The 12,921-nt window shown below is 52.4% G+C and overlaps 2 protein-coding genes across 2 annotated transcripts; one reads left to right on the top strand and one right to left on the bottom strand.

Annotated features, from left to right (window-relative positions):
• Positions 1–1,563: 1,563 nt before the first annotated feature.
• On the bottom strand, positions 1,564–5,371 carry ZNF503 (zinc finger protein 503). Its single transcript, XM_031956414.1, has 2 exons — positions 4,952–5,371; positions 1,564–4,132 (listed from the first exon to the last, which is right to left on the bottom strand). The coding sequence occupies exons 1-2, from the start codon at positions 5,291–5,293 to the stop codon at positions 2,489–2,491; spliced, it is 1,986 nt and encodes a 661-aa protein (XP_031812274.1). The 5' UTR covers positions 5,294–5,371; the 3' UTR covers positions 1,564–2,488.
• Positions 5,309–12,314, top strand: LOC111718539. The gene is given in 6 exon segments (XM_031949373.1): positions 5,309–5,624; positions 7,731–7,830; positions 9,164–9,275; positions 9,767–10,012; positions 10,837–10,992; positions 11,958–12,314. Coding segments are annotated over 6 exon segments (1,068 nt in total). The 3' UTR covers positions 12,096–12,314.
• Positions 12,315–12,921: the final 607 nt, after the last annotated feature.

The raw sequence follows: 12,921 nt of genomic DNA, 5'->3' as shown, positions 1-12,921 counted from the left end.
AGGGCGCTCAGGGCCCCAGGGGGGCAGCGGCCTCCGGGAGAAGCAAGCCGGGCCGATTTACGTCCAAGCCGGGAAAAAGGCAAAGGGAGCGCTGCGAGGGTGGGGTGGGAGGAAAATCACGAATAAGAAGTAGCAACATTAGTAGCCGGAATAGCTCAAGTACTCTACAAAGGCCCGAAATCCTTGGCGGGACAGCTCCTCTCCCGCTCTCTTCATCCTCTGACTCCTAAGGAAGAGCTCCGGGCCGGGCGGAGCACCCCAGTGAGCTCGCGGGGCAGAAGACCAGATCGAACCGAGGACGGCCAAGGCTGCAGAGAGACTTCTGGGATCCCGGGCTTGGAGCCCTGCGGGCTTTCTCCTCTCCCCTCCCTCCCGTTTCTCCCCCTCCGAACTTCCAGAGACAGCGTGGGGCGAAGCACCTCCAGGTGCACCCAGGTGGCAGCGCGCCCCAAACCGCCAGGCTGGGGACAGGAGAACACGGCTCTCACCTGCAAAGCCGCTTTGTTGCTCAATTTCCCCCCGGTTTTTCCATTCGAGTTCTCTAGGCTCAGTTTCCCTCGCGCTCTCATTGGGATCCCCGACAAGACAGATGGAGACCCCGCCACCCCGGTGCGCTTCGAGTGTACTCCAGTTCATATGCCAATCAGCTTAAGCCTTGGGAAGCCCGCCGGGAGTAGTGGATCTTAGTGCCCATCCCTTGCCCCCTCCCCAGATGCCCCAGACTAGACCCGATCGGGGAAGACGTACAGAGGAGCGTCTTCCTTTTCTGAGTTCAGAAGCGTCCCCAGTCCCTGCGTCCCAACCTCGGCCAGTGATTCCTGCAGCCAGGGTAGCAAGTTTCTCCCAGAGCAGAGATTGAGAAGTCCAGTTCGCTCAGCAGAGAGACGGGCTGGGGCCCGGATATTATATACACGGGCGCTAGTCCTGGCCAGGCTAAGTGGTAAGTCGTAAAAGTTGGTGAGAAGGAAAGGGAGAGGAAAAGTCTTGATTAAGTGCAACGAAGTCCCTCTCCTGTCCTGGGGTCCCCACGCAGGGGAAAAAAAGGCAAGGACACATTTTCCGGTGGGAGGTGGTTGAAGGTTCTCTATAATTTTTTCCCCCCGCACTTTCCTCAACCTTTGCTCGGAGCTATTTGTCCCAGAGACTGGGAGAATGGGAGGAGAAAGGGAGCGGTTTCCCTCATTTCCAAAGAGAGAAACCATTGAATGCATGCAGCCTCAGCTCCTTTCCGAAAAAATGGAACCACGAAATTAAAAATCAATAAATAACACGCGAAGGAAAATAAACTGGAATATTTTCTCACCACACTGGCTGCAGGAGAAAAAAAAAATCAAAACGAAATAAACAGATAAAAGCATTCCCCTTCCAAATTTAAGTTTACTCTCCCCCACCCTAAGAACAACTGCCCCCTCCCAGCACCACAAATTCACAAAAACAAAATGAATTATTTAACCCAGGGCCCAGAAAAAGAGGAGCTGGGAGACTGCAAACAAATTAGAGTCAAGCCTCCCCCCTCGCTCTTCTCTATTAAAAAAAAAAAAGATAAGAAGTAGAACCTTTTAATACATTAAATATACGGAATTTTAATCTTTAAAGCGATACATTGTCTATTATTTTAGTACATGACGTAAACCTTACTTGTCCCCTTCTCAGCGGGTGGACTTAAAAATTAAAAATAGTTAAGTGTTCCTTTCAAAGAACAAAATAAGGCAAATGAGGTTTTGGAATAGAATTGTTTTTTCTTTTTTTTTCTTCCAGAATACATACAAAAAAATACCCATTCTCTTTCAATGGTATACACCTTAAAAATAATTGCAATTTGAAACCAGAGCTGACAAATTGCGAGTTGTTTTTTTTTCTTTTAGTAACAAACATGCATGTAAATTTGTCGTTTCCATCAGACATTAAATAAGAACGTACAATACAATCATAGCAATTTTAAAGTAACATTAAAGAGAAGACCTCTAGTTCTGTGGTGGTTTTTTGTTTTATTTATAATCTACAAGGGGGGGAGGGGGTTTCCATTTTTTTTTTCCTTCCGAGTTTTAAAATTTTTCTCCTCCTCCTTTAAACCTACGGAGCTTGAGCTAAATAATGCACTTCTGAACCACGGGTCCGCTTGGAGCTAACATAAATAAATACCTGTGCCCTCCGATGCAGTCCTCAGATGAACACTTTTCTCAATTTTTTTTCTATAAAAAGTCAAAGGATATTTTTCAACTTTTATAAAGTTTAGGAGAGGAGAGAAGTGAGGAAAGAGGGGTGTTTATCGGATCTCTGTTGCTGGATTAGATATATATATACTGGATATTTTTTCCTCTCTTGCCCCATCTTCCCCACGCTGTTGGGTAATCTGTATGCCTTCGGGCCCCGTCCCATCCCTCCCCCCAAATTCCCCCCTTTCCCTGGTTTCTCCCCTCCCCCAAAAAACCCTCCCCTTGTCCACCCTACCCCAACTTCCTTCCCTCCCAGCCCTTCCCCACCCCCCTCACTGATAGCCCAGCGCCGAAGCTGTGGTAAGTCTCTGTCCGTAGAGGGCGTAAGGGGAGTAATAGGGTCCGGTGGCAGCCGGCACCGGCACTGGGGCGCCGGGAGTAGGGAGAGGGCTCTTGGAGTAGGGGTGGTAGCGGCTGCTCAGTCCCAGCGCGTGGTGGGGGCTACGCAGGGCCAGGGTCCCGGGGCTTCCCGGAGCTCCCGAGGTGGGAATGTGCATATGGCAGGCCATTGCCGCAGCAGCTGCGCTGGCGAGGGAGGAGGAGCTGGGATAGCCGGACAGCAGTTTGTCCGTCCCGGGGAAGGCCGTGTGCGTCCGCAAGTGACTCAGCAGCTCCTCCGACGTGGCGAACCGTTTGTCGCAGGGCCCATTTGCTGACACCCAGTTGCAGATGTGGGGCAGCGGGTCGTTAGGGAGCATGAAGCCGTAAGGGTAAAGAGGGTGGCCGGCCAACGAGGGCGGAGTGGCCCCCGCCGCAGCCGCGGCAGTCAGCGACGAGTGGACCCCGTGGAGAGGGTGCGTGGGGTACACCAACGGGTATCCGGACTTGAGAGCTGCGGCAGCGGCTGCAGGGTCGTGGGCGCAGGAGGCACTAGCTGCAGCTGCCCCGGCGAGATGGCTGGCGCAATGGTAGCTGAGGCAGTAGGGGTCCCGACACAAACTCGCAGTCATCACGGAAGGAGGAGACGCCCCTGCCAGGGGGCTAGAGCCAGCTGGTTTGCTGCATCCGAGGGAGCCGGCGGCAGCAGCGGCCAGTTGCGCTCCCACTAGGCTCCCTGGCTTGGTGGGATCCAGGGCCACCCCATGTGGTAGGAATTGGGGAGGGTAGCCCGCGTAGGCCCCAGCTAAACTGCCAGGATAAGTCATGCCCGCGGGGGGCAGGGGAAAGACCGTCTGGCCCGGCTTATATGGGGATACTGGGGCCACCAGCCCGGAACCCAGAACCGACGAGGAGGTCGGGACACTGCCAGAACCTGAACTGGAGCCAGAGCTGCCGCAGTCTGAACTCAGGGACTTGCTCCCGGGACCCCCGTCGGAGTGTTGGTTCACGTCCACGTTAATTCCCCCACAGCTAATCCGGCCGTGAGCCAGCCCGCCTGGGCCTCCGTCTCCTGAAGTGCCACCAGACCCTTTGCCACTGCCACCGGCTCCTTCCGGGTCCTTCTTGTCGTCCTTGCCCTCGGGGCCCCCTCCCGAAGAGGGGAGCATCCCTCCAGGCGAACAGGCAGAGGCGCTGGAGCTTGGGCTGCCTGTCCTGGGCGTGAATGGCTGGCAGGTGGCGCTCGGTACTCGGAATCCCGACTTCTCCGCCGAGACCCCGCCGCCGCTGCTGCCGCCGCCGCCGCCCCCGCCCCCGCCGCCTCCTCCGCCGCCGCCGCCGCCTCCCGGCTCCTTCTTATCCGCGCCAGGTTTGGAGTAGGGCTTAAAGCTTGACTTGTCCTCGACCCCAATGTCGCTTAGTTTTAGGGGACCCGATTTGGTGTCTTTGTCGCTCCCGGCACCACCGCCGCCGCCACCCCCGGCACCGCCCCCGTTGGAGGCCACCGAGGATAATTTGGAGGAAGGCGACGGGTCAGGCTTTCCGATCTGGGAGCATGTCTGGGCCAACAGCGCCAGTGGGCTCTTCTTTGCATCGAGCTGCGGGGGTCAGACGGGAAAAGAAACAAGAGAAAGATAGAGAGGAGACCTTTAGGATCTTTAGTTCTTAAATAGCCATTCCTGGGCCCCAACCCTCTGAGGCCCTCTGTCCTCCAGAGACACGCGGAGCCCTCTCGGAGTTACCCGGAAGGGGCATAAAGAGACCCTCTTACCTCCACCCCCATCCCGAGAAACTAATACTCTAGGAAAAGGTGCGGCCATCGTTTACTCTCAACATAGTCGCCCCCCTTTCAGTCTTTTTTTTTTTTTAAATTCTAGGGTGACGCTAATTAGATTTGCAAAAACTCAAAATGTGATTTTCTGCATATGACTGTACCCGATCTGCGACTCATGACTCTCGTATGGGGGGTGGGGGGAGGAGGGCGCAGAGGAGGGGAGGTTTCGGTCGGGCTGCGCCTCGGAGGCTATTTACAATTACCAGCCTGTATTGGGCCCTTAGTGTTTTCTGAACCTATCGGACTCCCCATCCTCTCTCCAGCCGAAGACACGGAAAAAGAGGTGGCGGTGGGAGGACGGCGAAAACGGGGACGGGGGAATAAGTTGGCCTCCAAGTGCCCGTCCATTTAAACCTTTCCAATCTTGACTCCCGCGCCTCACTCCCATTCTCCGACCTAGTTTCCAGCTGCGGAAGATCTGTCTCCCAGGGGAGCTGAATCACTCGGACCCCCCCCCCCCCCATCACCATTCCAGAGAGAACGAAACCCCGCCGGGCCGTGGCTCGAGTATCGGTTCAAGGAATGATCTCGAGAACGAGGAGGATAAAGAAGGGGACGAGAGGAAAGGGGGAGGGGGACTTACCTCGATGGGACTGACAGGAGTGGAAGGCAGAGGCTGCAGGTACTCTGGGTGTAAGATGTGCCCCGTCCGCGCCGTCAACATCTTTAGCACCTTGATAGGCAGGCGATTCGCCTGGCGTAGAGGATCCGAGGGGGGCACGGCGTGAAGGAAAGGTTTGGTGTTACCGGCCGAGGACGAGCCGGGGCCGGGGCCGGCGCCAGAGATATTTCCAGAGAGCACGCTGGTCCAGGCGGGGTCCGCGCCGCCGCCGCCACCGCTGCCGCCGCCGCCTCCTCCGCCGCCGCCGCCGCCGCCGCTGTGCTTACTACTTCTCAGGGCAGAAAGCGAGGGCGCTGTGCTCATGACCCACCCGCGCGCATGGGAGCAGCGGGGGGAGGGCTCCGGGAGGCGCGGGGCGGGCTCGGGGCTGCGCGCTCGCCCGGGGAGCAGGAGGAGGAGACGCGGGAGGAGGAGGCAGAGAAAGAGGTGGAGCGGCCGCCACAGGCGTCCAGTGCGCCTTCTCGGCGCCTCGGGGAAGAAGCGAATAATCCTGGGGGGCCTCGGAGAAGAGCCGTGGCTGGGCAGGAGGCGCTGCCGCTGCTGGTTTTGTGGAGCCGCTCAGTTATCCGTGTAGCCACTGGCTGCGCCCCAGCGCTGCGCTCTTCTCCGACCCGCCGCCCAGTGCTGCGCTTGGGTGCGATGTGAACTGCTGCCCGTCCAGACGGGGCTCTGGCGAAGAAACTCACTTCAAAAGCAGCTGCATCTAGGGGGAGATTAAAGCCTTTGCCGCCTTCCAATCAAATGGGAGCCCGAGGTGATTGGAGGGTCAAAGGGATGTGACGCGCCTCGCGCCGCCGCCGCCGCCGCCGCCGGGACTCTCCGCACTGGTTTTAATGGGCAGCTCCCTCCTTCCAGCTCCCCCTCCCCATCCCCTCCCTTGTTTTTGCTAGGAGGACGGGATGAGATTTATTTTCCGTTTGCAGTCGGCCGCCTCACTCGTTTTCTCCCTTCTTCCCCTTTTTCTCGCTCGGAAACAAACTGGAATCGAGAATAGGGCCCGGGGCGGGATGGGGACGTGAAGAGCAGGATGAGGGTCCTTAAGAAAGAACCCGTTGGTGAATCCTATGGTTCGGTCAATAAGCTCCGGGGGAGACCAGGAGCAAAGACTCTCTTCTCCTGACCTAGCAGAGCGCGCCAAGGTCCCAGATAAAAGGAAAAATACTGGGCTGTGTGCGTAGGGTGCTGTAAGAAGAAGACCCGCCCGCCTGTAATTTCTCGAGGCTCCACGCCAGAGAAACCAGGAGCTATGGCTGCTGCGGCGGCGGCGGTGGGTTCTCCTGGCCTTGCCCACTCCAACTCCCCTCCCTTATCCTATCCATGTGACAGTCTGGGGAGCCCAGATTGGGGGAAGCGCGGGGATCACATGTTTCCTATGTTACACATTCCGCCCCCCTTCTGCCTGTCCCCCTCCCTCCCCCCCTTCGGGCATCTCCACCCCTCCATCAATTGTCAATGTTCCTCGACCGCAATCAATCAGTTATTTGTCAGCTCTTGTCAATCCGCCCGTGATTTATGTCAGCTTTTGTTGCTGATTACAAGGCGGGTGCGACTTGAAGAGAAAAAGAGGGAGAGGGAGAGAGACAGAGACAGAGAGGAAGAGACCGAAAGGGAACCGGAGGAGGGGAAAAGGAAAGCAGTCGCGGCCGCTTAATGGAAACAGGGCGGATGGGGGGGGGGAGGGGGGGTTCGCGGGTGGAGAAAAAAGACTGAGAAGAAAAAAAGATGTTCTGTTTCAGGAAAATAAATCGTAAGAGTAAACTGCGCGTTCGATCTCAGAGCGCTGAGAAGGGCGCAGAGGGGCCTTCGCACCTTCTCTTTAGAATCTTGCATTTCTGGAGAGCCGGGGTTCTGGGAAAGGGGAGATTTCTAACTGGGGAGATTTCTACTCCGAATACGTCACGGGGTAGCAAGTTCAGTAGGGTAGTAGTGGTGGATTGACCCTGACATCTCTCCCCACCCTTTCCCCCTCCCGCACTTCCACGTCCTGGTTCCAAGCATAAGATGGAAGGAAGCACTCTGTCCATTTCGGCTTCTGGGCCACAAACTCGGAGCCGCGCCTCATAAGACACTATTCCCAGGAGGCTGAAAATGGGGGGTCCTGAAGGACTTTATGAGTGGGTCCCTTTCATTCCCTTACACCGTCTCCCGAGTCTATTTTCCGCCGCATCTTGACAAGTCAATTGTGGGTAGAAAAGGGTCGTTAGGGAGAGAGTTAGCGTCCCAGGTCCCTTTCAGCTGCTAGAAGTTTTCGGGTCCCTGTCTCGCCTCTCCTCTTCCCTTCAGCCACAGAATGCCTATCTTTGGTGAATTAATTGATTGCTTGCAGACACGTTTTCCGAAGCCCTTCGGGTTAGTGACCTGCCGGTAGACGGGATGGGGTGTAAGTCGCACTGGTTCTAGTGGGACTACGTTCTTCCAGACCACGAAAGAACGCTGACAGTTCTGGTGAGAGACCACCGCATTTCCTCCCTGTTTACTGTGGCTCTTGGGTGTTTGGAATGGGGGTCGGGAGCGAAGGAACGGAATGAGCTGATGTACACGGCTATCTTTATATACCTAAACTTAGCCATTCCTATGTATGATTTCTCAAGGCTTTGATGGCCTCTGGAGGGACATCCGAGGTCACCTCGGGAAACTTGCTGAAACTAGAGGAGGGAAAGCAGAAGAGCTTTCTCTTCCTCCGGCCTTCATTCACACCCCTCCCTTCCCCCTCCCCCCCAGCGACTGGAAAGACTTTGATTCTCCCCTCCCCCGTCTTTTCCTCCCCAGGCTCTTCTTTTGTTGTCAAGTTCCTTTGATAAATGGTTGTGCTGTAGAGCTGAGAGAGGAGAAGGAAGAGGGTCGGTGGAGAAAAGCCGAGGTGGGGATGAGTGTGAGAATGGCGAAGATGTAGGATGTTTACTAACTGGGCTCTCACTTTGGACTGGTTACTGTACTGAAGGCATCCAGGCCCCAACCCTGTCCTCCTAGCAGCTCTCTCTCTCTCTCTCTCTCTCTCTCTCTCTCTCTCTCTCTCTCTCTCTCTCTCCTCTCCTCTCTCCCTCTCCCTCTCCCTCTCTCTCTCCCCTTTCCTCCTTTCCTCTCTCTCTATTTCCCTTCCTCCCCCACAAACTTTCACAGATAACGCAAAGGTACCAAGAACTTTCTGTGGTGAGTTTTAATCTTTCGCTTTCTTTTTCTGTTTTTTAATTCCCTCTCCTCCACCTTCGTCCAACTCGTTAGTAAACTTTATAGGCTAGGTAATTTCCTAGGTAGAGTTTTGAGGCAATCGAGAGGGCGTGTAGCGCGTGTACTTTTGTCTCTACCACGTGTGTTTGTGAATGCCTGCCTGAGCTCCAGTGCGTGATTGTCGGCGCGCGTGTACATCTCTGTGTGCCTGTACGAGAGAGAGAGAGAGAAAGAGAAAGAGAGAGAGAGAGAGAGAGAGAGAATATATATGTGGGCAGATCACAGAGAGTCCGCTCGTATATGTGTTTCTGAGAGTGAGTCTGCATGAGTCTTGTGTGTCTCCGCTTGGAACAGCTGTTGGGCTCCCAGGACTGAGGGACAGCTCTCCGGTCCCGCAGTCTCTGTCCGGCCTCCCCTAGCGGAGCTGGGAGATTAATGGGCGTGAGGAGGAGTCAGCTGTGGGAAGGGGGAAAAAGGAGGGGTACTGGCCTCTCCGGGAACTAGAAGTGGGAGGGGGAGAGAACGGGTGAGACGAGCGTCTTGGGTTCAGTGATGGGGATCTGAAGAAGAGAAGGGGGCAGCAGTTTTGCGAGTTAGGGAGAACTCTAGGGGGCCGTTCCTATTCCTAACCCCTTCATTTCTCCATCTGAGGGAGATTGCCTTTATCCCCTCGCTCCAGTCATTTCTTCTTGTTTCCTTGGTTAAACACTGAGTCTAATCTCTTTTACTTCATAGAAATGCAAGGACCCTCTCCTGCTCCCCACATTCCTTGACCTTCTAGCCCCACAAGGAATCGGAGTGGAGAAAAAGACTTCCTACATTCCTAGGCCCTTCAACGTCTGTGTGTGTGGATGAGAGAGAGAGAGAGAGAGAGAGAGAACGATGTGTACCTTTATAGGAATGGGTCTCTGCAGCAGTTGTCTCTTTGTGCTGGGTGCCTTTCTATATTTCTCTGTGGGTCTGAATTATATTGTGTGTCTAATATTGTGTGTATTTTCTTTTAAGAAAATAACATACAAAAAAGACAAGAATGGGGCGCGCTGATTCACCTATCATTTTGGAAGGAATTAGGAAGAGAGTTCTGAAGTCTAGTGCACCTAGCAAAAAAGGCCGAAGTGTGAGGGAAGCCAAAGGAGGGAATTGGAGGATGGAGGTGGGGGGAGAAATTAATTACCTCGCTTCAGGCCACACTCTCCTTTCCCCTCAGTACCTGCCATTGGCCGGGGTGTCAAGCCGATTTTATTTGCACACAATGGAAATGATTTGTTTTCTCAGAAAAAGGAGTGGGCTGGCAGATATTTGAGGAGAGGGGGGAGGAGGAGGAAGAAGAAGAAGGGAGAGAGAAGCAGAAGGAAAAAAAAGTTTGAAAACGCCTTGAACTATTCACTGTCGAGATGGCTAATCAGTATTGAGGCTGGAGGGCAGGCGGGCAGCCTTTCAATGCCGCTTCCCTTTCATCTCGGGCTCGATGGAGGCGCTCAATTAAAAGCCTATCAGTTTGTAAGTAAATCAACGCCTATCAGAGTTGTCACATCAAACAAAACGATTATTATTGCAGCCCGCCTCCCCTATTAATCTCCCTCTAAGATAATCCGCTTGACAGGTCAGGCCCGGCGAGCTGGAAACCCTGGCCCAGAGCGCCCAAAAAATCCCGGACCGGCGCCTCTCCCCACCCCCACCCCCACCTCCACCCCCACCCTCACCCTTCGCTTCCTCCTGGGAGGAGGAGGAAGAGGAAGATGGAGGAAACCCATAACCGAGCAACCCATTCCCGAGTCAGTTTGTCCAGCCCTGGCGATGTTTTTGGATCTGAGAATTAAACTATTGTTTTACTGTTCAGTCGGCAGTACTGGGGTCTCTCAACAGCTTTCCTCCGCTGTAGGGGTTGGGTGTGCTGGGGGGAAAAAAAAAAACTCAAGACCTTGGCAACTGGCTGTTTCTACCTTACCTGGGCGCGCCCCTCGGTTGCACTCTCTTTCCCCCTTTCCTAATCTGTTTTTTTCACTTTTCTGTATTTTTTTCTCCCCTCTTTCTCCTTCCTTCTTTCTTGCTTTTTCTCCTAGTTTCTTCTTTTTCATTTCTTTGCCTTCTTTCTCGCTTTCCCTCTCTTTTTTCATTCCCCTGGATTGCCAGCGAAAGAATATTTATCCTTTTCTCTCTCCTATATGTCTAGGAATAGTCTTATACATCATAGATAATGCATTATATTCAGAGTCCTGTTTGCTTTCCTTCCTCTTTCAGGAAAGCCGAATTCGGGCACTCAGTGTATTTTCCAGGGAGGCACTAAGTCTTCCCCATTCGGGATTTATTTCAAGAGCAGTGCTTGGGAGTTGGAAGTGGGAGGGAAGCGAGACCTTCCTATATAAAGGTCTTGGTTGTAGTGTGTGCGGGGAGAAGATCGGAATAGAAAGGTTAAGAAGTCTTGTCGCAGTATTTATTGAATTGTTATTTAATGATATTATATTAATATCGTTGACGTGTTTCTTTTTGTTGGAGTTCTTTTTGGTCCCCCGAGTTTTTAGTCTCTCGCTGGTCATTCTTAAGCCCCAAGGGATGATTATGTGAAAGTGTGAGGAGGACTTAACGTTTACAAAATAAATACAAGATTTGGAACTGAGACTTATGGGCTGGGCCTTAACTTCCCCAAGCTAAATATGCTCTTTGTGTCGCTTTAGGAGTTCTAGCATTTTCTTCAAACACCAGCACAAACTCGACCTGCTCGTTTGTCAACTTTCTCAGTCCCTAATCCAAATATGCTGGAAACCCCTGACCCCAAGACTTGGTCACTGCTCACTCTTATAAGCCTTGTCAAAAACTCTCTTTACCTGAGAGCAGTGTGTGAGGTTGGATGGGATTTTTGTTGGGGAAGGGGCAGAAATGGGGCCTGAAGTTAGGAGGATTCTCAGTTCTGCACCCTGATTGATCTTCTCAAACCCCACTTTTCAGAGTAGACTAGAATTCATAGGCGCTTCTCCCAGTTCTCAGGAGTCTAAAAGTCCTATAACTTGCTAGCATTTCTCAAGTAGAAATAGACTTTATGCTATCTATTCGATATATCGAATATAATATACCCATGCTATTATACACTTCAAGATGTCGCCAGATTATTATAGCCATGAAGGCATAGAGAAAATCATTCGTCTAGGTGTAGTACACTTTGAAAACCATTTAAATAGTTGACATTGAACCAGATAGACATTCTATTCATGCCGTCCCTTAGTTATATATAGAGCTGCATTCATTCTACATCTGTCCTCACAGAGATATCTATATAGTTGAATTTATTATAGTGCACACTGATGCTACATCGCTACTTATATAGCTAGACATATTGTATCCTTGCCCATTCAGAGAGTATCTAAATAACTGGATATTTTAAACCCGTGCAGTTAGGTAGTCTTATTTAGAGGCTGTATCTAGTCCAGATTTATTTTATCTACAAAATGTTGGTATTAAGATTCTTTATCAAGATTCTGATTTTTCCATCTAGTTATAAATTTAGTTTTAGAGATATATTATAGTCCTGCTCCTCTATGTGTGTTCAGCGCAAGCCTGTCACACGTGAATTTAAATGCCTAGACCTATTTAATTAATATTGTATCTGGGCATGTATATGCATATTTATATTTTATCATTTATATTTCCATACTCTCCCTAGGAATCGGGCATTTGCCGTGTTTAATCACGTCAGTTATTAAAATAAAGTATCTATTTAAATGCAGTGGGTTGTGTGTTTATCCGAATAAATCTAGGTCTCCCATTTATTGCTCTAGCTTTCTCCCCAGACCCGGATACAGAGAGAACAGGCAGTCGTGCTCAGGACGCGGGGCTCAGAATTTCTCAGTCGGCAGAGCAGGGCAGAGCACACCGGCTCAGCCTCAGGCTTCGAGGGAGGCGGGACAAGGATTGCTCGGCAGTTTTTCATCCGTGCCAGTGAAAAGGAAATCAAGCCCTGACCTCCCCAGTGGAAAAAAATAAAAACAGAAATCAACAATAGCAAAGCCCCCTCTGGATTTTCAGACCCTGATCCTGCCTTCTCATCTTCGTAAGTTTCCAGCCGAGTTTGGGAAAGAGCTTTTTAAAGAAACAACGTTGGCACGACATAGGGGGCCGGGGCAGGAAGAGAGATATCCGCGGGGAGTGTGTGATAGGAGTGTGTGTGTGTGTGGGGGGGGGGGGGGGGGGGGGGGGGGAGCAGCGGATTGAGGAAGGGAGGGACAGGATGGATACTCTGGGAAGGGTTTGGTCACCCCGGGTCACGGGTAGAGTCTGCCGGGAATAAATTCATAGACATCCCTCTCTTCTGCCTTGCCTCTTTTTTCTCTTCGTTCTCTTGCTTCCTTCCTTTTTTTCTGTCTTTAGGGGGGGGGGGGGAAGGTTGCAAATAGACATTTATTGCCGAGATTCATTGGTATTTGAGTGTATCTGTGGGGGAGGATGCACTAATATTTTTTAAGTTAGAAATAATTTTAGCGCTCCTCAACCAGTGTGTGTGTGTGTGTGTGTGTGTGTGTGTGTGTGTGTGTGTGTGGGGGGGGGGGGGGGGGGGGGGGGGGGGGGGGGGGGGGGGGGGGGGGGGGGGTTGTGTGTGGAGGGAGGGGATGCAGCTCCCAGCGTATCTTGCTTCTTTGGAAGAAGGCGCTATATTCGCCTTAGAAATGGCTTTGTGTGTCCTCCTTAAACCCACGAAACGAAAGAAACTTCATCGGAGACCGCAAAAGAACTTCTCTGCTTCGTAGTCTGAAGAGAAATTCCCCAACCTG

Source organism: Sarcophilus harrisii, chromosome 2 (genome assembly GCF_902635505.1).
Source record: "Sarcophilus harrisii chromosome 2, mSarHar1.11, whole genome shotgun sequence".
Taxonomy (NCBI): Eukaryota; Metazoa; Chordata; class Mammalia; order Dasyuromorphia; family Dasyuridae; genus Sarcophilus; species Sarcophilus harrisii.
This window is presented reverse-complemented; position numbering and strand designations above follow the sequence as displayed.